Raw genomic sequence first — 26,293 nt, forward strand, 5'->3', positions numbered from 1 at the left:
GAGGAGCAAAGTCTCCACAGTCTCCAAAAGTTGAATCTTTGATACTTCTAACTTTCAGCGATTTATAGTTTTTTTACAATGCTCTCGGGCTCTCTGAGGATCGAGGTGTCTTAATCTATCCCTTCTGGCTTCTAATTGCTTGATCCCATGATTAGATAGACATGAGCCAGAGGTCTCTTTTTCTAACTACACAGTAACCAAATTATGGTAATTTTGTTGCGTTGTCAGGTAGCTCACTCCTGCCAGCGATGCTCCATGATCACTTCTATTGGTTCGACTGCATCGTGTTGTGGCTTTTTCCCCTTCCAGCCATCTGTCTCTCGGCCTCTGTCTCCCAGCCTTTGTACTATAATGGAATGGGTCTTCGGGCCTTTGAAATCCTTTCGAATACCAAAAACGATTGTTTTCTGTTTTACACAGAGAAATGCTACAACACTGTGAAATTCCGCCAAAACTTTGTTCATTCCGGACTTCAAAAGTCCTTAAATACGGTCTATTCCTCTATCGGGTTCGTCCTCATCACTATTGCAAGTCACTTCGGCCTTGCTCCTTTGTATTTTAAAAATACGTTAAAAATCATGAAAATAACGTGAAAATTGGCTCCCTCCGGACTTCAAATATTATATATTTCCCTTCACGAACCCTTTCGGGTCCGGGTCTTATCGCATCGATGTTGTTTCTTTGTATTTCGTTAAATAATGAAATATGTGAAAATACATTAAAAAACGCCTTTCGGCGGATCTCAAAATCTATGCAATAATGTTTATATAGCCATCAGGTCCGGCTAATCGCATCGCATACATGTATGGGTATAGGCCCCGCTCCATAATGTTTCTCTGACTACACTATCGCAATGCGATTAGTCGCAATCGCATATCGCAATAGCCCCAAGCCGTTGTAAGCGCTCTGTAGTGGTTGCCGATTGCGATGTTGTCGATCAAATCTGGACCATTGATCGGCTAAGTCTGACAGCGACTGTGTCTTAACTTGTTTATGCCTCCGATACTCTGTTTTTCACTATTTTTACATGCTTTTGGCCTCCCGATAGTGTTTCTCCACCATTCTAAGGGCTCTTCTCATGCGATTGTTTTGATCTTTGGCATGATTTTACGAGATTTTGAAGACTTAGAGAGCATACTTGGATCCATTTGGATCAGAACCCGATGCAATTATAGATGCGAGAGTAATATTCTTGAAGTCCGGCTTATGGCCGAAACGGAGCAAGAGGAGACGTGGCCATCGGAACTAAAACAAGGGACATTTCTGCAAAAAATAGCAGCACTACACCTCAGGGGCTAATAGTGTCTATTTGGGCAAGTTTGTTATAAGGCTTCTTTTGTATGCAGATGGTCTTATTCTGATTGCTAAATCGACTCTTGATTTGCAAGAGTACTTACTATCCCTTGATGATTTTTGTGGAAGTGTGGGGATGCAAGTAAATATCAACAAAACTAAAGTAGTTGTTTTCTCTAAAAAAACATACCCAACATAAGTTCTACTTTGAAGGCAACATTATGGAAGAAGTTGCGGATTACAAATACCTCGGAATTGACTCCAACAAAAATCTACGCTGGGATGGTTGTAGAAATAAAAGAACTTTGGGGGGTTGGAAAACATTTTATGTTTTTCAAAATAGGTGTAGAGAGGCAGAGTTACGGGACTTTAAAACCACTCAAACTCTTTTTGGGCTTCTAATGATTCCGATGATTCTCCATGGTTGTGAACTATGGGCCAACAATACATCCGACATGCAGTGGAAACAAATTGAGAAAAATCAGAATCATTGATTACAAACAAATTCAAGATTAAAAGTGCAATTCCTTATGCTATCTTGTTAAGTGAAACAGTGGCTGCTCGTATTGAAGCAATTGCTATGGTGTGAATCATAAGGTATTTAAAAAAATTGAACAAATGGAAGAAGATAGATGGCCTAAGGTTGTTTTTAATGACATATTGTGCAACGGAAAAAGACTTGGATGCAGCAAAATAACAAATGGTTTAGTAAATGGGATATTTGCTTAAACACGTGTCTCATAAACAATAAAGAGATAAAAGGTTTTGTTATGAACAAGTTCCACAAGCATACTTGGGATAAGGAGCTAGGAAGAAAGAAAAAGTGTTATATTGAAGTGTTTAATTCCACTCATAGTCATCAACCAAAAGAATACATATAGGTCAATATTGCTTGGAGAGCCAAAATTCTTACTGCTTAGTTAAAGACTAATTCTCACCAACTCCGTTGTGAAACAGAGCATTGGAAAAGGCCAAAAGAAGTGCGGGAAGAAAGAGTATGCATTTTTTGTTCTTCCGGAAAAGTGGGAACAGAAAATCATTTCATTTTAGAATGTGAGGCCTTCTAAGACAATAGGGAAAGTTATGCAAATACGCTGGCAGCTAGATCTTGGGATAATCTATTTAGCAAGGGGTTTGTCAAAAACCTAGGAGCATTTATTGTGAGGCTTCATAGAGAAAGAGCCAAATACATCAAACAGATAAGAAGCAATATGTCCCATAGGCTATCTTTAGCCTCATAGACATTAAAATAATTTTCTTTCTTTTTTATTCGAATGTCATAATTAACGTGCAATTATTTCTATTTAGACTGATCTTTTGACTTCCTCTACTTCCCCGTTGAAAAGTTAAATGAATTGTGCAATTATTTCTATTTAGACTGATCTTTTGACTTCCTCTACTTCCCCGTTGAAAAGTTAAATGAATTGAGTATTGTTCAGACTATAAAAGTAAAATATATCTATACTAACAGTACCATTCATATCACTAGTTAGAAAGAAAAAAAGAAAAAAACTCAATTTACAACTCTCTTGCACGCACCCATACACTTCATGTGTGAAGTGTGATGAATAAATTATCAAATACAATTTTCAAACCATAGTAGTTCAACAATGAAATAATCTTCAGTGCCAAAAATGAGTAGCAAGGTCAGGGATCCACTGCCCCAACTTTTCGTTTGACTGATTTAACAAGAGACAAAAGTTCGGTTTTCCTCTTCTTCGTTGAAGCATCTTCAATTGTAGATTTTTCCTCCGTGTAAGGTTTCGAGTCATCCACTGTTTTCCTGCAAATTTCTTTTGCTGCTTTTGGACTATGCTGCGGCTGTAAGTTGCGGACCTGACACCAAATGGCAGAGATATAAATTGAAAGAGCTGAAATTTTAATAAATTGAGCATTAGCTATTAGACATTTGGCATCAAATATAAAAGCACTTTCATTTCAAGTATCTGTGACAGCCATCTCGCAGAAACAGAGGACACAATACTAATATGCCACTATAATTTTAATATAATTACAGATATTTGATTTGGATCCTAAGCTTCATAATGTGTCCTCAACTTACCTTTTAAACTGCGGGTCCGTGGGATCTATGGCAAAATGATGAGATGTGAAGAGAGCAGAAAATCTTGGATCATCACAATCAACTGTGGGTAGTTTGTCCTCACTTGGAACATCCCGTTTCCGGCCTTTGGATTTCTTAGCTTTTAAATTGTATCCTCGCACACCATTTTCAAATCCGTGATCATCTGCAAGCAGTAGTTCTAACTCAGCTTTAGTTGCATCTTCTTCCTCTTTCAGTTTTGTTGACAGAGATCTCAATTTTTCCTCCTTTTTACCAGCCTTCTTCATGTTGGAACTGTTAACAGTTAGCAGAGTCTTCTTCCCAGTATCCAAAGATTCATCATCTAAAAAGAAATCGTCCGACTGATTATCTTTTTCTTCGCCACTGGCATCCTCTCCATCAGTACTGGTTTCATCTTCGGATGATTTGTTTGCAAATTGTTTCCTTGCTTTTCTCTTTTCACTTCTTTTTCGCAAATAAGCCTCCCAAACTGTCTCCTCTGAATTATTTTTCTTGCTCTTCTCAAGAATACGCTTGCTTAGCTCCTCTAGTCCAGTGTTGAAAGTTATCTCCATGTCTTTGTCATCTTTATCCTCCCTTTCTTCTGAAGGATCCCCGGACTCAAGAAGAAGGGCTCTATACTTCTCTCTTAAGCTTTTCTTCTTGTTCTCACCATCCTCTCCATTTTCTTGACTGTGATCATCATCATCATCACCATCAGATACTTCATCATCTGATGCCAAATAAGCCTTGAAATCCATTTCATTTAGCTGCAATTTAAAGAAAATAGAATATAAAATGAGTATCTACCTATCTTTTTAGTATACACAACCAGTAGTACAAGAGATTCTATTTCCTGTTCTCAAACCTTATAGAACAAGATAAACAGCTTTTGGTTGGACCGATAAAGTAAACCAAAGTCAAGATGATAGAGATAGAAATTTCATTCTGCATTCTACCAAAAGGAATAAAATTGCAACCCACATTCTCTCTCTATATATTCGTACCAAAGCAAAGTTATTGAACCGAACTAATTATCTCCCAATGTCCCATATAAATAGACAAAAAAACTGTACATAACCTTATAAATATTAGCTGGAAAATCTAGTGTTAATCATCAAGTCCTTTCAAGATGAGCACAAAAAGAAGTAAATGAAATCCTCGGAAAGAGAGATTCAGATACCACACATGCAGATTAAAATTTAAAAATGCATTTGATTCTGTGTATGTAGCATCCGATAAAATCCTGATCTTTTTTCTGCAAATGCTCACAACTTTACAGACGTTCAAAAAGGCAGTAAAGTTTCCTTTGAACTTTATATAGAATACCATCTAGTCTGAAACCTTTCAAAAACCCATCAACTGCTAGACATAGTCAAACGTATTCTGCAATGTAAGTGCTCTATTTGCATGCTCTACTCGTACACCAAGGAACAAAATTACAAATCACTTTAATCCAGACTGGTTTGGGGTAAGGAAAGACTGAGGGTCCCTTCAAATGACTGCTGCTGCACAAATAAAAATTTTGATAGTCACTTCTAGCATCTAAGAATGACAACATATATCAAATCCCTGAAACAGAAAACCATCTAGTCTGAAACCTTCAAAAGAAAACCATCAAATACTAGAAATAGTCAAACATATTCGGCAAACTAAGTGCTCTATTTACATGCTCTACTTGTACACAAAGGACCAAATCACTTTAATCCAGACCAGTTTGAATTAAAGAAAGACTGAGAGCCCTTCAAATAACTACAGCTGCAAAGAATAAAAAGTTTGATAGTCACTCGTAGCATCTACGAATGGCAACACATCTCAAATCCCTGAAATATAGTTCAGATGCAAGTAAAACCAAATTTGCAGGAAGGACCAGTGAAACAGCTAAAAAAGGAATATATTGTATGAAATTTCAAATATTCATATTCCAAGCATATTGAATATTCAGTGAAAGAACTTGTCTAATCTAAAAAACTGCAGGGAAACAACTGCGCATTGCTGCCAAAACTGTATGAGATGTTTGGCACAGATGGCATGAAATGAGTAAACTGTATGCCAATGCCAATATAAAATGGCATATTAGCTCATAAGGTCAATTTGACAAGAGATTTGAAAATCTTGTCAAATACTACCAAGATCCAGGGGATTTTATTTAGGTTGCATTTATCTTGATATTATCGAAAATATTGCAATAATATCACCAAAACCAACCTCAGCAATAATATCGGCAATATATATTGTGACAATTTGCCCTTTTTTATTTATCACGATAATTTGGAAATTATCAGTGTCTCCATCATTATCACCTATAACCAAATTCTTGGTCATTTAACCCTCAATTTTTAAAAGAGGGTTAAGGAATTGAGCTCTAGGAATACTGTGACTACTTTCCAGCAAACAAACAAGGGAACATCTATTGTTTTCATTTCCTATGATTTATCTCATGAGATGCATATCATAGTAATTAATGGTAATATTAAATTCTTAAACTGACATTCTCTTTTATCTTTTATTTCATCATTAGTTTCATTTTCTCTTTCATTTATTTTTTTTCATTTTTTCATTTTATCTTTCATTTTTTTTCTTTTCATTTTTTTTCTTTTAATCTTTCATTTTCATCCTTTCACTTAAATTTACAACATTACCAATAATTGTTTCAAGATGTTTGAGTGGTTCCAACCTCATTTGATTTCATATGGAGGAGGTAGAATTTCGGATCCCATTCAAAATTCAGCAGACTTTAACAGTTTTCATGATTTCGGAATTGGCAGGATTGCAATGTTTCCACTTGGTTTTGTGATGTATGAGGGTGTGGAACTGACATTTAATCAAGGGCGCCAAGCCCTCTATATACCTCAATGTTGGTGGCATTGATTATTAAACTCCTTTGTCATGACCCTAGTAAAAATGTACCCATCACTCAAGCAAAATCACTGTGGAGGCATGTGATATTGATGAGAAGCATCCCAATATGGGCAATGATTTTGATGTTATGTAGCTATTTGTTGTAGAATGAATTTTTTTGGACTCTAGAGGCCATTTAGAACCACTTTGTTGAAGTATTTTGGCTCAAAGACGGATTGCACTCGGTGCTATTTTAGTTATATGCACCCTTGCTATGCATGAGAAACTTTGAGTATTTGTGTATAATGATATGGATTCATATGTATGTACATGAATTATATGTTTTTTTCAAAATTTGAATATTTTATGTATTTTTTAGTCAACAAGTCTTTTGGTCCGATTCTTTTCCAGTTTCAGTCCACAACAAGTTTCTGGGGTTGACCGGTCTGGTTCTGATAACATTGTTGACGACGCTATGACCATTTTCCATCAAGAAAACAAGGGAAAACCCATTTTTTTCATTGTCATGATATACATTTATTTTTGTTTTGATAAAATGTTTGTATCAGAACTTGACTCAAGACAAATATCATACTTCAGTGTCAATATCTGATGTACCACTTGACATCCTATAAATCAATTTTATTTTCATATTTATTTAGCAATGCATTTGTTTGATGTTGATGTTGCTTTAGAAGTTAAAAAATTGGAAAGAAAAATGATTAGTTTTGTATTTTTTTAAGTTTCCAGGTAACTTCTGATATTTTCCCAATATTGCTGATAATTTTAATTTCAACCTCACATTGATAAATTTTCGATAACGACAAATGTAACATTGGTTTTATTCTTCTCGGTCTTATCAGAAGGTAATAGAACATGCCAAGAAGCCATAATGGAAACCATGCGATATTCAGCATGACGCTCCGTTGAAGAATCTGAAGACCTGGGAGCTTCATTGCATCAGGTATCACAAACATGTAGTATCAGGTTCTGTAAGCAATCACTTATTAAGATGATAGCATAGTTGTTCAGAGCCCTAGCAGGAAGCCAGAAGAATTGCAGAAATAATGGTATTATTGGAGGTTGAATTTGGTTCAATTCTGTTTTGTTAAACGTTCCATACATGTCTCCATATCTACCAGATGAGACCCCAAATCAAATCAAGCAGGTTCAGGAAACTACAAAATACCAAGGCAATGTTATCAGCAATGGCAGTAAAACATGTTATTAAGCAATGTATTCAACCATGACTGAAAAGGCTAGAAACCCACATGGAAACAAAGAATTCAGATATAAACCCAGTGAAAAGGATGGGCAAGTTGGTTAGGCACAGATTCTAAAGTTATGCACCGATGTGCACGTTTCTTCCAATTAGCGTAACAGAAAAGAGAAGATCTGCACTGGCAATGCCAACAGTAGTCTGCCATATGTCCATAAGTGCATTTTACTTGATGGTAACAATGAATAATGATCAGGAACATTCAGCCACTGTTTGAGGATCAAATAGTTTGCAACCTTGCTGCTTAGTTAAGACTCAACGGAACCCAAAAATGAGGATAAAATTGGAGCAAGTATTAGGTTAGAGACATTTCTGCTGTAATCAATGAGCATGTGATTTGTTGCGATCATCATGCTCTTTGAAAATATTAATAATAATAAAGGCATATCCCAGGTGCCAACATTCAAGAGGTGAATCGACATGGCCAGAAATTAAGGAAAACCTTGCATCATGGAAGAAACCCTGAACTCATGGACAGATTAATTTAAAAACAATGATATTTACATTAGATCCTAGTCTTGAGGAATGAAGAGGCTCCTCAGCCCAAAGAGAATGAAGAACCACCCAAATTTGGCCAAATTGATTGATTTTGGTGGACCCAAGAGCTGGTTTTGAGAAGTTTAAGTGTTTATTTGTTAATGAATTAGTACATTACGAATGATCATATATGATTATAATTTTCTCATATATGACATTTCAAATCTCATTTGAAAAATCTATAAATAGAGAAGAGAAAACTCTTCTTGAAGGAGGAATCCAACAGGATTACTCCCCAAGGTATTCATGCTACACCTTGGATAGTGAGGATTTCCCTGGTGTAATTTTGCCTTCCACCTTGTTGTATTAGGTGCTGCGACTGTATATTGTTCATGTATCATCTTTTCTCTATCTTTCATTTTGGAGACTTGATGCAGCAGTATCACTGTTTTGTCCCCTGCTGTTATCTTTTGTAAAACTTGAAAGATCAACGATCATTGTGGTTAGACTCTAATATTTTGATCATTATGATTAGCAATATTGTTGGTTGTTCTACTTGCATGATTTATGGAATACCTGTGGTTGTATAATGATTCTATATAGGACATTCTCTTCATTAAATTTCAGTACAGAAATATATTGATCAGACAGACAAGATTAATCCTCTGGGTCTTCCTATCATATTCTTCACCATTTCACATTCAAGGTTCTTACTTCACATTAGACTCCATCACCCAAGAAGGCAAGCAGAAATCATGTTGAATCCTACCAATATATCATATAAAAACCAAAAAATATCATCATCAGATCTGAAATTCTTCATCCAAGACTGACAGATCAGGAGCAGCATTTGGGACTCCCCGCTTGGGCAGGTAAAGCAGTAGCCAGAAGTGAGAGGAACAGTTGTTGTGGTGACAGTGGAAAACACTCCTAAGTGCCCTCAGAGCTGCAATAATTAGCATTATGGACTAAATATTTCAAGCGCAGGCTTGCAAGATAACAAATTGGTGCGAGTGCCAGGGACATAGCACATTTCCCTGGAAATTAGAAGATATGCTATAGTGATGCAAATTTCTTTAAAGAACTATCATCTCGCTATGTGGCTCCACTAAAGAATAAAGGCATGTTCCTTTGAATTTAATGACCCATTGCTTGAGAGTAAGATCAAGCAGTGGTGTGCAAGGAAATAAAAATATTACATAGCAACTCCCCAGTTGAGTGATCAAGACACTCTACACACACTGACCTGTGTACAATGATCATGGTTAATCAATTGACGCAATGGGAGCAGAACAGTATATTTGTTGAATTATTTCTCTCACTTCAAGAAACAAGAAGATTAAACTGTGTATTTTTCATCTTGAATTTGTTGAGGCATGGTGTAGGATTCATCCATCATTCTGACTAACAAGGACTAGTGCTTTAATGACTTATATATTTGCTTTTGATCCAGATTTCCACTCCTTTGTATGTGATGAACACCCAACACATTTGAAAACAGACTTCTATGCTGCCCTGTGAGTGGAATAATTTTTCATAGCTACTAGGTAAGAAAATAATCAATATTTGGCATGTGAAGAGGAACACAGTGAAGTGCCGAGCCATGATTTTGAAGAAGATCTTGATGTCAATGAAGACCCCACTGCATGCCCCAGTGGGAAAAAAATAGAGTGAGTTGTGCCAATAACGATTATGTGCTTTCCCTTTCTGAATATTGGAGAATCTTGTGATATTGTGGAAAGAAATGAGGTGTCAGAAAACCTATGTGTGATGGAGTAGATTCAAGTGTTCCACTCCATCATATGAGGAAACCAAAGGACATCTTTCCCATCCCTGTTGTGACGTAAGAGTTGGGCAGCATGAAGAAAACAGAGATATTGAAGAGATCGGCAACCATCAAATTGTTGTCATTAGTCATTAAAACCTTGAACTGAAAGACCAGGAGATTGCAGCCACAGGATTGTCAAACGTTTGCAGCTGGAATGAAGAGAAACTGAATGGACAACGAAAAGTTGATGACTTCCTCATTATTGACCCAGCACAGGAAGTTTTTGTTTTATTGCTTTGATGGTGAACCTGTTTATGATATTGACAATGACTACAGAAGAACAGAAACATACTTAAGCAATATTTAGTCCCTACTTCCACAGATATTGAGATCACAAAATAATGTTGGAATCAAATGGAACCGAACAGCTAGCCAAAAAACCTGCCAATTAAAGAGAAAAACAGCTCTTAAAGAGTGCTGGAGTTGTCCACTATGCACTCGATGTAGAAAGGTCAGGTGAAAGAAGACCAGCCAAAGAACAAGAATGCATCAACGCTAGATATGGGTGCCCGGAGCCTTAAGCACTTTACTAAGAAGGCCAATAAGCTCAATGATCAAAGATGATGTTACAAACAAAGCCTGAGTGGTGTATATACATGACGAAGATTACTTGCCCAAGTTACATTGTCACATCAAAGAGGAGTGCCAAACACATCAACAACAATAATAATTCTTTTATCCAATTTGAATTTTCCTTTATCCAATATAGTTTCTTGTTGGGGCAAGATGGGCTTTCCTTGGGGTAGATAGGTTCCTATGGGGAAATTCATCCCATAGCTGCCCCACTTTTCAACAACTCTCTCAATAATAATTTACCTCCAACTCTCACTGTGCTTTTATAGGCCCTCATAAGAAATCAATGACTCAAATTAAATCATAATTGATGGTTGAGACAATAATCCCAAGTCATGCTCACATGGATCACTAAATCTCATTTTATGAGAAAACACACTTATGCTTTATTAAGAAACACACTTGTGGTTTCTTAAAAGCACAGTTTTCACTTATAAAACCACATTGACTTCGTATCTCACAAAATCAACTTTGGGGTCCTCTTTGCCCCTGTCACTTTAATGCTAGGCCATGCATTAAAGAGGGCTAAACACTTTTTGAGGTACAAAATATCAACACCATGAAGACTGTGTGACGATCCTTTGTACATTTAGAATAAAAGGCATATCTCAATTTTGATGCTAGTTCTCAAATATATTAGTCCATATGTGTATTCTCATTCTTCTCTACTTTTCTCATGATATTTTGAAGTTTCTAACTTCAAGAATTATTCAAGATTATTGTTCTTGTGAATGAATTATTAGGATAAAGTGAAAAGCAACAGTACTTTTCCACAGAATGTCCTCAACCAGTAATCACTCCTTCCTTTATGAAAATTATATCATCAGTCTTCTGTAATGCCATTTTATATTTTGTGTACGTGAGAGAGAGGTCTCTTGAAAATCAGTTGTCATTGATGTCAACTCCAGTGAAAGCCATATTTTCCCTGTTCCTTTTATGCCAAATGATTGGGAAAATGCCTTCTAGACCATCATCATTGGATAGTACTCATCATGTCGTTTCCAATGGTATGTGGCATGCCATGTGGCTCTTCACGGTTGACGAGATATGCCCTCCTAAATATGAAGCCCTGAAATCAAGGTCAAGGTACCTCAAATGAACAGTCCAAAAATTCAGCATAAAATTTAATGACAATAAATGTTGCGTACATTGGACTTTGGGTAAATATTATAGGTCTTGGTAGTTGGAAAAAGGGCCACCCTCTCAACCCCATCATGTTTAGAACAATAACCAAATCGGCCCTTAAAAGGGGAATTTTCATTTTGAAAATGGTTTTAAAAAGGAAGTTCAGGTCTGCCTCATCATGGAGTCAAAATTTTAAATTTAAATAAAAATCTATTATGGCAAGTCAGCCCTCCTTTTGCCCCCCGCTCCCCCCTTTCACAAGTATAAATAGGGCGTTCGTAAGCCCTTAAGAGCATTCATTCCTAACAAGCAAAATTGTGAATATTACTTTGAAACTGAGGCCATGGACTGCAATGAAGATCATGAGCAGAGGCCAAGGAGAATTTTGTTTTCGGGGTATATTTTTTTGTTTATATCTGTTCATGGCTCGCTGTTCAGTTGTTCTTGGGCCGAGTTTCTATGACAAACAAGGGCCTGATCTGAGGCCATATCTAAATTGATTCCGGCCTGTATATCTGTTCATGGCTCACTGTTCAGCTGTTCTTAGGCCAAATTTCTATGGCAAAGAAGGGCCTGATCTGAGGCCATATAGTATATACGAAGCAAATTATCGGCCTGATCTGAGGCCATATCTAAATCGATTTTGGCCTGATCTGAGGCATATCTGGAGTTGTTTTGGCCTGATCTGAGGCCTGGTCTGAGGCCACATCTAAAGTTAACAAGACCAAGTTCTGGTTTCCCTTTAAAGGGCTATTTCAGAGGTCAAAATCTGCCCAGACTGAGTCTTGTGTGGAGGTTGAGTTAGGTTTAAAAGCTGAGTTGTAGGCAGGCTGAGGATATAGTTTAAGACCGAGTTTAGGGCTGCATAGGCCACAGAGAAAGAGCCACAGTTAAGGGCATATCAAGGCCTGATTGAAGGCAGAGTTGAGGGCAGTTTGAGATCTGGTTAAGCTGCAGTCAAACAACAGATTTAGAGTCAGGTCCAGGTCTAGTTTGATTTCTTTCCAAGGGCAGATTTGAAGACTAATCTCAGCACATATCTGTAGCAAAAATGGAAAAGGAGGCATACTCAGTGGCAGCAAGATTAAGGCTCATCTTCTTCAGCAGTGTTATCAGACCCCTTCAAATTTAATATGAAGATCTGAGGTATGAGCTAGAGCCTTTTTTCTTTTGTCTAATTGTTAGAATATAAGGGGCAGATTGTGTTGTAAGGGATTAAGTATCAACAACAGCAGCACCAAAGTGAATTTGACAGTGAATAAATACAAATGTAAGTGGGTCATTATCCCTAGTATGGGAGCCCACAAATTTTTCTTTTATCTTTTATCTTAAGGGTGGCATGGTGGAGCAAGGCGGAGATTGAAGTATCCTTCAGGTTGGTGCCTAAGAACACTTCAGGGCAGTGTTATCAGGACCGGACCAAACTGGTATGAACCGGCCGGTCCAATCATTTTGAGGCAAAAACAGGTTTGGACTGGTGATTTGAACCATTTTTGGCCGGTTTAGTACCCAAGTGGGGCCTGTTTTGCTTTTTTTTCTTTTAATTGTTGTCTTGGCTAGGCACCAGCCCACAATAGGTGCCTAGTAAGCAAGCCCATGGCCCTACTATTGCTATGTGATTCATGGTAATGTTAAATTCTTAAAGTAAAAGTGACATTCTCCTTTATCTTTCATTTTCATCCTTTTACTTAAATAACATTACCATGAAATGACTCGGGATGTTTGAGAATGGTTCTAACATCATTGGATTTCATATGGAGAAAGTAGAATTTTAGATCTCACTCAAAATCTAGCAAACTTAATAGTTTTTCAAGATTTTAGGATTTAGGATTGGGGGGATTGCAATGTTTCCATTGGATTTTGTCATGCATAAGGGTATCGAACTCACATGTAATCAAGAGCACCAATCCCTCTAAGTACCTTGATGTTAGTGGCATTGTTTGTTGAACTCCTCTATCATGATCCTACTAAAAATGCACCCATCAATCAAACAAAATCTTGAATTGACATGCTAAGCATTTTTTATCTTATTTAAACGCTTAGAGGGTGATATTGATGACAAAGATCCCAATAAAGGCAAAGATTTTAATTATTGTAGTTATTTTATTTTCGGCCCAAATACGGATTGCACACCGTGTTATTTTGGTTATGTGCACTCTTACATGCTCTATAAATGAGAATGTTTGCTTATTTGTATATAAATGGTTTGGATTCATATGGATGGCCATGAATACATGTGATTTTCTTTAAAATTTAAATATTTTGTGTTTTTGATTGACCTGTTTTTTGTTCCGGTTTTTTTACCGGTTTCTGTTGGCTTCTGACTAGTTCCCGGTCCAGGGGGTCTACCGGTTCGATGACCAGTCCAGTTCTGATAACATTGCTTCAGGGTGCCAGGGTGGTGTTAGGGCAGCAGATTAATGCTAGCAGAGTGTTGGTGCAGTAAAGCCAGGGTGTTAATGCATCCTTTCAGGGAGTTGGTGCTTCCTGATAAACCCAAATGCTTTTCTATCTGAGTACCAAGGAGTTGGTGCTTCCCTTCAGTTGACGCTGATAAATTATTGTACTCAGCATATATATTAGAAAATGTTCCGTGGTTTTCTCCCACATTGGGTTTCCATGTGAAATTTCTTGCGTATTGTTCATGTGATGTGATGTGACTTTATACTAATGGAATTTAAAGCTCTGCGAGTGCAAAATTAATTAAAAGAAGTGTATACTGATTCACCCCCATCCCCTTTCCCCAACCCCTCTTAGTATTCCAAGAAAATCTATAGGCAAAAGGTTGCCCCTGTGAATAAAAAAGCATATGAATAAAAGCCAAGGATGACAGAGCAAGGTTGAACATGCACCAAAGCCGATATGCATACATATTATATAAGCAGTGTATGTAGATGGTTGAGGAATAACAAGCAATCAAAGACAACGAAATGGAGTAAAGTAGTGTGTTAAAGAGTAAACCAATTGATTAGGAATGGAAAAAAAAGTGATTATAATGAATGGTTGACTGAAGAATATGTTATGACTAACATCTCTCTAAGTTCACATGAAATAAATGTCATAAACAGAGAGATACCTAAAGCAATCAACAATAAGATTGGAACTAAAAGATGAGTTAGTTGGCGCTTCTTTAAGTTTCTATTGTGCTAACCAATTAACTAAAGGAATATCCTGAATCTTTGTTCTATTCTATGTCCAGCATGTATGTTTGATTAATTTTTACATTCCCATGTGTGGAGACGATCTTGTAACTAAGACTTCCCCCTTAACTTTGGTAGCCTCCAACAGATACAGTACCTTGTCAAAAAATTGCGAATATTAGATTCCTCATTCTTAGAAATGCTACAAGCTCCTCTATCTGTTCTGTGCTTTTTGTCCCCATGGTGGATGCTTGCTAATCCTAGTTTAAACTAATTAACTCATAAGATCAACCAATGCAACAACACCATGTCCAGCCCAGAAGCACATCATTCCAGTGGCTGTCCCAAGGCGGCAGTCTGACTCGGGTAAAATCTACCATTAAAGAACATTACCCATAACCATGCAAAATCGTAGAAGCATTAGCTACTGACAGTGCAAAATGATAGTGGCATAAGTACTGATTACGCAATACAGTAGTAGCATATTTTATCATTGACAATAAACTTATAAAAATCATACTGGATGAAAGCCTAAAGGTTACCACCCAGAAAACTGAAATTCACAGTCCTCTCCAACTCTCTATATAGTTATACCATCTAGAAGGTGTGTGCAATAGATGAGTAATCACTATCTTGAATTAGGGTGCATTCAAACTTGACTTATCTCAATTCCTAACTTTAATCCCACTTTTATCACAATATAACTATGATGATCATGAGACTTCTAGACTATACTAAGCCTAATATAACTATAGCGGCAAGTTGACCCCTACTAGAGTTACCTGATGCATAATGCAAACTGTAGGCTAGCCAAACTCTCATTGACTAGCATTTCAACTTTCACTTAGAAGGCCTATTCCAATGAAGTGTCATGGAAGCTGATAATTAGCATGCACACAAACCAATGAGACCTATTATCGATATATCTAGGCTTCTGTCCATATAAGTAAACCTAATTCCTCAAGGCAAAATTCATACTACGATTTCAGTAGATTAGAAATTTATTTCTCCATCAAGTGCATAAGAACTACAAGATGAAAGCAGCATGTTCCTTTTTAATGTAAATTCTGAAAACTGAATGAGAACTTCCAACATAAATAGTCCAGAGATGAGAAAAGCCAGCCAACAAAATACATCTTTAACAACCTGATCTGGTTCAAATTTACGATGCAGAGTCTTAACACGAAGAGGCTCATCATCATCCCAGGCTATATTCACTTTACTGTGCTGCAATGCACGGGTGTGAAAATCTGGAGCTAGATAATTGGTTGGAACCTGGAAACAAGATAAAATAAACAACAAAAATAATATCGGTCAGTAAAATAGCAAGGGGAAGAAGTCTTACATCCCTAATTGGTCAAAACCTCTATAATGCAAACATAATGAAACCAGAAACAATGAAAATAAGATTGATACATTAGAGAAGAGCCTGATTTTGAGCTCCACCAACGGCCTTCATTATGCTTTTCCCATGTCACAAAAGTGAAGTATTTCAACCTCAAGACAGAAATTTCATTCACATCATCTTATCCAAATATTTTCAATGCCAATAAACATAAGTTTATTTTCCGGAAACTTTCAACAAAGCATGAACACATTTTAAATCAAAAAAATATCTACAAATAACCTGCGCCCTAAGCAGTAAAAAGTTAAAAACAGAGTCAAATGATGTCAGTGGGGTGAAGAAGTCAGATTTTTTTAAAGCACTTTCACCCTAACAACTTACCAAAAGAATGAAAAAAATCACATTAGATTGTTAACCTCATAATCCTAAAGTTTATTTATTTATTTGGTTACATAATTTTCCTAGAATAATATAGTTATTCTAGAATGTATTATTGTTACATTTGGCAACTAGTTATTTGGTTACATAGTTTTCCTAGAATAATATAGTTATTCTAGAATGTATTATTGTTAAATTTGGCAACTAGAGCCAAACATCACTTTGGACAGCTCTTATGAAGCAGCTGATATTTTTCTTGGATTCCTCTTTCCGAGAGGTGTAGGATTGATCTAAAGATCATCCCATTCTGTTACGTAAAAATTAGTTAGTTTAGGTTTATTATATAATTTTCAGTTAAATTAGACAAAAGGGCACATTCATAAGATCATGCCTTTTCCCCAAAGGGTGTCCATGGCATTATATAAGCCAGGAACCCCATTTGTAAACACTCATCATCTGTAATTTCATCTTTTAATAAAATATTTATATAAATAAATCTGTTCCCAAGAAGTTTCTGCTTCATCTGGTATCAGAGCCAACATGAACTGGGGACACCCACAAGTTCTGCTGGCCATCAGACCCTACAGCTTTCAAAAAAAAAGCGGTACATGTGGACTGTGCGTAGTCTGCCTAGAGAAATACGTTAGGTGAAACACTGACCATCAGGGGAAGACTGTGGAGGAGACATCGGTAAAACTGCATTATTTTCTTCCTGCATAACTGCGGCTGCGTGGAATAATCAGAACCGGCATCGTTTTCTTTTTGCAGAACTGCTGCGTGGAATAATCTCTGTGGGGGTTTAACTTTTGAATGGTCAGACGAAAGGTGACCTACCAAAAGACATAACCTTCCGTATGAAAAATATATAATATTTATATAACGTCCAATATATACATTCAAAATATATATAACGTTATTTATGTATAAAGTAAAATATATATTTATAAAGTGAAATATATGTAAGTTAATATATATATATATATAAGGTTAATTTAATTAATTATTTTTTTAATTAATTAATTCAAAAAAAATTAAGCTGGCAGATAAATACACGCCCCCACAAACCCACTCGATGTCGACAATGACAATGGCAGATTTCCAAAAAAAATTGTTGGACTCGGAGCATAAGATAAATAGCAACCACGATGAGGTCAGTAAAAGATTAGATGAATTCAAGATCAAGCTTGAGGGGCAGACAATATCAAAAAACAAGCTGACAATATTAAAAATCAGGCTGACAAAATAAAAAATCTTCAGGATACAACAAATCGAATAGAAATAAAGATGGAAAATCAACATGTCCAAACAGAAGTAGACATCAGAGAAGCCTTAACAAATGCTTAAAATTCTATGTAAAAGGTCGATTTGTACACCCAAACAACTACTAAAAGAAAGTGAAGAGAATCAAGAACACATCTCATCAGATTGAACAAAGTCAACAGGCACTCATGAAAAAGTTGAATCCCCAAAAAAATCAGCGACGCCCCACCAAGAAGTGAGTAACACAGCCTTTACAAACAAGCAACTCTGGAATACCTTTACCAATCAACACCCTTTTTTCGCTCAACCATTAGCAACATACCAGCGAAGGGCAAAAGTTGAGATGCCTAAATTCGATGGAAACGAAAAAAACAATGTTGCATGGATAAATAAAGCAGAATAATACTTTGAGATATATGACATCAATGATGATGACGAAAAGCTCAGGCATGCATCCATGAAAATGGAAGGAGAAGCATATAGCTGGTATATGTGGTGGAAAAAGACAACACATGTCATTAGCTGGAGAAAATTTAAAGATGCATTCTTTAAAAGATTCCAAGGTGTAAGAGAAGAAGAGTTCTTTTCAAAACTCATCAAGTTACGACAAAAAGGAAGTGTGGATGAATACACTCAAGAATGGGAGACCTTAGTAACACGAGTACCTGGGTTATCGGAATCTCGTCTAATTCAATCATACGTCTCAGGACTCAAAACCCATTTACAAGTAGAACTTGAGATGCATGACATTTCATCAATAGAAGTAGCAAGATGAAAAGCAAAAACAGCCGAAAAGAAATTCGAACAAATATTTTGGTCAAAATTTGAAAAAACATATTCAAGACGAAGAACACCTCAATATGCGGACGCAAAAAATACAAGATATGTTCCACCACATCGACGTGAAGATGAAAAATCTAATGTGGAAACGCAAAGGATAAAAGAGGGTAAATGCAAGCGCTGTGGTGAGAAGTGGGACCCCAAGCATAGGTGTGCTAAAGGAAAAGAACCAAAGAACCTATATAATTGTGAAGCAACCAATGATTCAAACAGTGAAGATTCTGACATAGAAGAAACAGAAGATGCCCCAAAATTCTCACCAGAATTAGATGACGAAAGTATTCCGCAAGTGTCATTATCAGCCATGACAGGTATATCACAACCTCAGACCTTAAAGTTAAAAGGACACATAAAGAAGAACAATGTGGTGGTTCTCATCGACTCTGGTAGCACACACAATTTTTTAGATGCAACTGTGGCAAAGAGACTCAATATTTTTTCATTTCCCTTACCAAACATGAAGGTGATGGTAGCTGATGGTAAGAAGATTGAAAAGGTGGGGAAATTCCATAAGGTTAAATTGCAGATTCAAGACTTCAGTTTAGAGTCTCCATTTTTCATAGTACCATTAGGAGGAGTAGACGCAGTGTTAGGTATCCAGTGGTTACGAACTTTAGGTACTTATGCCGCCAACCACCAAGTACAATTTATAAAATTCAAATGGGGAGGTCAAAAGTACAAATTACACGGATTCCAAGCACCAGAAAATCAAATTGTATCATCATCTCAGATGATGAAGATGATTCGAAAAGGAGCACCCGCTTATGTCATCAATTAGAAATGTTATCTGCAAATATGACCAGTGAAGAGTCACCAGAGATACAAGATCTAATTCGGAAGCATGAAAAATTATTTCAAGACCTACCTATGAAGATGCCGCCTAATAGGGAAATTGAGCATACAATAGAAGTCAAGGCAGGATCAAACCCTGTCAACATCAAGCCATACCGATACCCACATCACCAAAAAACAAAGATTGGGAGATTAATCCAAGACCTCTTAAGGTGTGGGATCATCTCGAAAAGTATTAGTCCTTACGCTGCTCCAGTGGTGTTGGTAAGGAAGAAAGATGGTTCATTCAAGCTATGCATTGATTATAAGGGATTAAACAAAATAACAATTAAAAACAAGTTCCCAATCCCTTTTATCGACAAAATGTTGGATGAGCTTCATGGCGCAAGGTATTTCTCAAAATTGGACTTAAGATCAGGCTACTATCAAATTAGAATCAGATTAGAGGACATACCAAAAACAGCATTCTGAACACACGAAGGTCACTATGAATTTAAAGTAATGCCGTTTGGATTAACCAATGCACCAGCAACGTTTCAAGCAACTATGAACGAATTATTTCGTCCACCTCTTAGGAAGTTTGTATTAGTATTTTTTGACGATATTCTAATTTACAGTAAAACTTGGAAGGAGCACTTGCAACATTTGGACAAAGTTCTTACACTACTTAAAGAACACCAATTTTACGCAAAGAAATCCAAATGCACCTTTGGAAAGGAAGAAGTAGAATACCTCCCATGAAGGCGTAAAGGTGGACCCTAACAAAATCAAAGCTATAAAAGAATGGACCAAACCTGCTAATATATCCAAGCTAAGAGGGTTCTTAGGTTTGATTGGATATTACCGAAGATTTATTAAAAACTATGCACATATAACTGCACCTCTAACAAATCTTTTAAAGAAGAATTCGTTTCTATGGGATGAGGAAGCAAGAAGGTGTTTTGAAGAATTAAAGGAAATTATGTCTAATGCTCCCGTATTAGCAACACTAGATTTTTCTAAACCATTTATCATTGAGTGTGATGCTTCTGGATTCGGTATAGGTGCAGTATTAATGCAACAAGGACATCCAATAGCTTTTGAAAGTAGGAAGCTCAACAAAAGAGAACGCCTCAAATCCACATACAACAAAGAAATGCTCGCTATCATGCACGCACTAGCTAAGTGGAGGCAATATCTTTTGGGAAGTAAGTTTTCTATTCTAACAGACCACAACAGTCTCCAGCATCTCCTTCAACAAAAAACACTTTCTGAAGAACAATAAAAATGGATTGAAAAAATTGCCGCTTTTGACTTGGAAATACTACATAAAAGAGGTAAAGGCAATGTAGTAGCAGATGCCTTGTCCAAGAAAGATGAAGAAACAACACTACTTGCAATTTCGGTTGTTGTCCCCAAGTGGCTTAACAAAATTCAAAGTGAGTATGCCAAGGATCCAGAAATAACGGCAATAATCAATAACCTTCCCAACAACTCAAAATTTGAGTGGAAGAATGATATCCTATGGTACAAGGGAAGAATCTATCTAAATACAAATTCGAAGTTTAAGTTTAAGATACTCAAGGAATCACATGACTCACCGTCAGTTGGACATGTAGGATTCTTTAAGACTTACTACAATGCGCATCAATCCTTCTTTTGGAAACGAATGAATCGTGATATTCAGAAGTATGTAGCAGAATGTGACACATGTCAAAGGAATAAAAGTGAAAATATTACGACACCAGGATTACTTCACCCTTTAAACATTCCAAATCAGAAATGGGAAGAAATCTCGATGGAATTTATCAAAGGATTACCAGTATCTGAAGGCAAGGACAAGATTTTCGTAGTAGTCGACAGACTCACCAAATATGCTCACTTTATGGCAATAAAGAAGTCATACTTAGCAAAAGAAATCGTTGAAATATTTTGCAAAAATATATATAAGTTACACGGTTTTCCGCAAGTCATTGTGAGTGATAGAGATGCCAAGTTCAAAGGTAATTTCTGGAAGGAATTGTTCAGCCATATAGGAACCTACCTAAATATGAGTTCTGCTTATCACCCTCAAACAAATGGCCAAACAGAGGTTGTCAATAAATGTTTGGAGGCCTACCTATGTTGCTACGCTACAGAAAAACAAAATAAGTGGGCTCAATGGTTACATCTTGCTGAGTGGTGGTATAATTCCACTTATCATACATCAGCAAAAATGACGCCATTTCAAGCTCTATATGGGTATGAACCCCCGAAATGGAAAGATCTAGCTATTGTCCAAACAAATCTTCCTGCTGCTAAAGATCAACTAGAAGAAACCCAAAAAATTGTCCAAATATCAAAAGAAAATCTGAATAATGCAAGGAATCATATGAAGCAACAAGCAGACTGTAACAGAACCGAAAGAGAGTTTGAAGTTGGAGAATGGGTATTTGTTAAGCTCCAACCATACAAACAATTATCCTTAAAACAAAAAGGAAAAAACAAATTGGCACCAAAGTTTTATGAACCTTATCAGATCAACAAAAAGATTAGCCAAGTTGTGTATGGTTTAAGCCTTCCATAGACAAGTCGTGTTCACAACATCTTCCACGTATCTTGCCTTACACTAGGTAACAATCAAACAACGCAAACAACGCTTCCATCTTTAGATGATGAGGGAAGAGTCATTTTAGAGCCAGAAGGTATATTGTCTACTAGAGAAAGAAAGCTTCGATATCGTACTATCAAGGAATATTTGATCAAGTGGAAGGGCTTACCCGAAGAAGAAGCTTCTTGGGAGAATGAAGCATTTTGTCAACAACATCCGTCGTTACGTATGCTTTGAGGACAAAGCATTCTTTCGAGAGGAAGGCAATGTTATGTAAAAATTAGTTAGTTTAGGTTTATTATTTAATTTTCAATTAAATTAGACAAAAGGGCACAATGATAAGATCATGCCCTTTCCCCAAAGGGTGTCCATGGCCTTATATAAGCCAAGAACCCCATTTGTAAACACTCGTCATCTGTAATTTCATATTTTAATAAAATATTTATATAAATAAATCTGTTCCCAAGAAGTTTCTGCTTCACATTCTGACATGTACAAATGAAGTTATGAATTTATTTTGATTATGGACAAATTGTCAAGGTCGACCAGCCATCAAATTAGCATCCTCCAACGTTCAACGTTGCATATAAATACAAGGTGCCTCCTCATTTTGGCATCTCATCTCATTCATCTTTCTCTCTCTCATCTTGATTGGGTACGGATTTCTGGGCCTCTCTCTCCACACATGTGAAAGGAAGATTGTCTTTTCTAGCTGCTGCGTTGACCAGATTTGAACGAAATATCAGGAGGCTGACTTTGACTAGCGTTGACACTGTTTGACTTCGGTTTTGTGAGGGAGACCTCGGTTTGGGTAGGCCGCTATTCTGGGCACAAAAACCGAGGCAGTTTGACCCCTGCGTTGACCAGCGTTAACTGCCCTAATTCAGGTTGTTGCATTGGCTTTTGTTGACTAGATTTGACTCGTTATTTTCGGACTGTTTTGGGCTGCATTATCTTGCTATTGGAGGCCAATTTCAGCCCTGTTGACCAGCGTTGACTTTCTGATTAGGGCTTTTTGTTTCTGCTGATTTCACTGATCAGTTTGGGCAAGTGAATATTGTAAATTGTACTCTCTCTCCGTGCTGAACTTTTGAAGAATTATAAGAAGAATTGATCAAGGGTTTCCCCACATTGGGGTTTGTCCCTAGCTGGTGTCATATCTTGTGTCCTCTTGTGTTGGTTTGTCTTCTACTATTATTGTTTATGTTCTACCTGCATTTTACTATCATGTTGATGTGATTGCTATACTGGATATGATATCGGGCTAATAAAGAAAATTGAAGTAAAATTGCTCTAAGCATGGAATATACCATTGATATCCTAAAATTAACATGGTATCATAGTTGAGGTGAAGACAAAGCCCAAGCAAGAGTTAAGAGCAATTACTAAGAGGAGCGATCACTAATCAAGAACAAGTCTCAATGGCCTCCACATCCTACTTCAAGTCTAATGATAAGCTTCATAAGTCTGATTATCATGCATGGAAGATGTCTCTTTATTTGAATTTAAAAGAGCAAGATGTCATGGATTATGTGCAGGGAAAGATTCTAGAACCTCCTTCAAATGCATCGGTTGCTGCTAAGACAAAGTACACGAAGGGTGAAGTCAAAGCCAAGAAGATCATTTGGGATTCTATTCATAAGCACTTAGTTGCTTACATCTCCGATTTGAATACATCAAAGGAGATATATGACAGGTTGGTTGGTATGTTCAAATCTAGCAATGCAAATCAAATTCTTTTCCTCAAGAACAAGCTGAAGGATATAAAGAAGCGAAAGGTGAGGATATTCAATCTTATTTCATGAGGATTACCGAGATCAAAAATGATCTTCTTTTGATTGGTGAAGCTACTAACTCTCATTGCCCTTGGAGGTCTTCCTCTCGAATGGCATGTGTTCAACACTACTATTCTCAATAACAACAAAATTCTAGGTTTTGAAGAATCACCGACTAGATGCTCTCAAGAAGAAACAAGGATGATGGAATTGGAGATGCCTTTGAAAAGGAATAATCCTACTGCATTCTCCGCTCATGCCAAGAGGAAGAACAATGCAGGTTCAAAGAAGCAAAGTCAAGGAAGACTGGGATTCAAAAATGGAAGGAAGGGAAGATGCTTCGTTTGCAACAAGTTTGGTCACAATGCCAGGGAGTGTCCAAATAGAAGGGACACATCCCATGATGCTGATCACAATCATTCCAGGGGCAACAATAACAATCAAATGAATGGCAGGTTCAACCACAAAGGGAAAAGAAATGCTTTTGCTACTCGACTTGGAAATGATAAAGCTTCTAAAAGAACAAGAAACTCCAGGTATGATGAGTCTAATGTTATAAATTCTAAGCAAAAGGAATTTTATCTTATATCTGTCCTCTGTACTGCCTCTTCTCCAGATACTTTGGGAAATTGGTTGATTGATAGTGGTGCCTCAAGGCACTTCACAGGGTACAAGGAAGCTCTTTCAAATTTGATAGAGAAGGATACAAATTTGGAAATTATCCTTGGAGACAATGCCACCTATCCCGTGAAGGGAGTTGGGAATGTTACCCTTCAATTGAATCAAGGTAACATCGTTCATCTTCAAGAAGTACTATATGTACCTGATCTAAAGAAGAATCTAGTGTCTATCTTGGCAATGGAAGACAAAGGATTCAACGTGGCATTCATCGATGGAAAGATACGTGTGTTGAAAAGAAATTTCGAAGAAGCATTTATTCTTGGATTCATGGTTGACAGTTTATATCAATTTGAAGGAAGTCCACTGGGAGCCATGTCTTGCGACACATCTCTTCAATCCGAACTATGGCACTGGCATAGTTTTAAAAACCGGCCTAGCTAATTAGTTACCAGTCTAACTGGCCGATTAGCAAGCCCACCGGTTGGAACCGGAGCAAAAACTCGGTTAAGAGGCTGGATGGCGAGAAAATGGCCCTAATTGGTCCTAAACCGGCCGATTACCGGCCATGCCCACCGAGGCCCCACTTGGCACCTTTCTCAATGAGGTTTAGGGGTTTTGGAGGGAAACTAAGGGTGCTTTCCCTCCAAAAACACCCTCTACAAGCCTTTAAGAGGACCCTCTCCCTCTCATTTGTCTCACACCTCTGATTTGGAGTGTTTATGAGTGTTTGTGAGTTTGTTTGGGAGCTTGGAGGATGAGATTTTGCTAGAGTAGTCATCTTGGAGTTGGAGTTGGAGCTATTTTGGAGATAGTTTGTAGCTGTCAATGGAGTTGGCATCTTCAAGAGGAGGCTAAGGAAGCTAGTTTGCATTTCTAGATAAGGATTTTCACTTGAAAATTCCTCATTTGACTGTTGTCCATGAATTAAATTTTTTTATGTGTTATAAACTTATAAACTTTTCACTTCTATCATCTATGCTATCAAATCTCTAGTTCTATGCTATCAAATTTTGTAGCTTGCATGTGCATTTGTTTTCCTAAATTTAGCTTTGGTTTTCCATGTTGCTTGGCTGCAACTTTTTTTATAAATGGTAGATTTCTTTGCAAATTGTAATTATTTCAAGCAAACATGGCTCTAAAAGGAAAGGGCAGTGCATGGGCTCATTGAGATGTAACTGATGGAAAAATGATATGCAAATTATGCCATAAATCTATTGGAGGTGGGGGATTCTTAGATTGAAACAACACTTGGCTGGAGTAAGAGGCCAAGTAAAGCCATGTGATGCACCAAATGCAGTGTTAGGTCCTATTAGGGCAGAATACATTTCCAAGCTTGAAAAGTTTTATGAGGATAAGGCTAGGGAAAAGGCTATCCAAGATGACATTGCAAGAAAGAGGGAATTATTAGAAGCCATGAAAGAGAGTGGGTATGATGATTATGAGATTCAAAACTCAACTTCTATCCCTTCCACCAATGACCCCTTTCACTATCTTCATCCTTCTTGTGGCCAACCATCAAAAGGAACAAAGAGAACAAACATCCAAAGTTTTTTCTCATATTCTGCCAACATTGCCTCTTCTAATCCCACTTCCTCCCAGCCAAGTCGTCAACCCACTTTGGATCAACATTGGAAAAAACAATGCAAAGAAACTTTCCATCAATACATTGCTAGATGGTGGTATGATTCAGATATCCCATTAATGTTGCTCGCTCACCTTATTACCAAGCTATGTGGGACTCTATTATAGCTGCAGGAAAAGGCTTCAAAGGCCCTAGTATGCATGACTTGAGGGGATCTCTTTCGCAAAAAGAGATATCTTCCATTGATGAGTATTTGGGTGAGTTTAAAGATTCATGGCTCAAAACAGGTTGTTCCATCATGTCAAATGGATGGACCGATGGAAAGAACCACACTATCATTAATTTCCTTGTTTCTTGCCCTCAAGGAACCATGTTTTTGAGATCAGTTGATGCATCTGATAAGGTGAAGGATGCATCCCTTCTATTTGAGCTTTTGGATGACATTATTCAGGAAGTTGGGGAGCAGCATGTTGTGCAGGTCATCATCAATAATGCCTCAAACTATGTTCTTTC

At 37.1% G+C, this 26,293-nt stretch overlaps 1 protein-coding gene across 1 annotated transcript in view; it reads right to left on the minus strand.

The window, feature by feature from the left end:
* Nucleotides 1-2,700: 2,700 nt before the first annotated feature.
* The window catches only part of LOC149179350 (uncharacterized), a 215,912-nt gene continuing 192,319 nt past the window's right edge, over nucleotides 2,701-26,293 (minus strand). The window contains 4 exon segments of the mRNA XM_089420610.1: nucleotides 2,701-3,077; nucleotides 3,080-3,129; nucleotides 3,356-4,125; nucleotides 15,765-15,893. Of these exon segments, the coding sequence (XP_089276736.1) occupies nucleotides 2,941-3,077; nucleotides 3,080-3,129; nucleotides 3,356-4,125; nucleotides 15,765-15,893 (1,086 nt within the window). The 3' untranslated portion in view covers nucleotides 2,701-2,940.

This window comes from Pinus tabuliformis, chromosome 4_1 (genome assembly GCF_031772625.1).
Source record: "Pinus tabuliformis cultivar Carrire ecotype Pingquan chromosome 4_1, CPIR1, whole genome shotgun sequence".
Lineage (NCBI taxonomy): Eukaryota > Viridiplantae > Streptophyta > Pinopsida > Pinales > Pinaceae > Pinus > Pinus tabuliformis.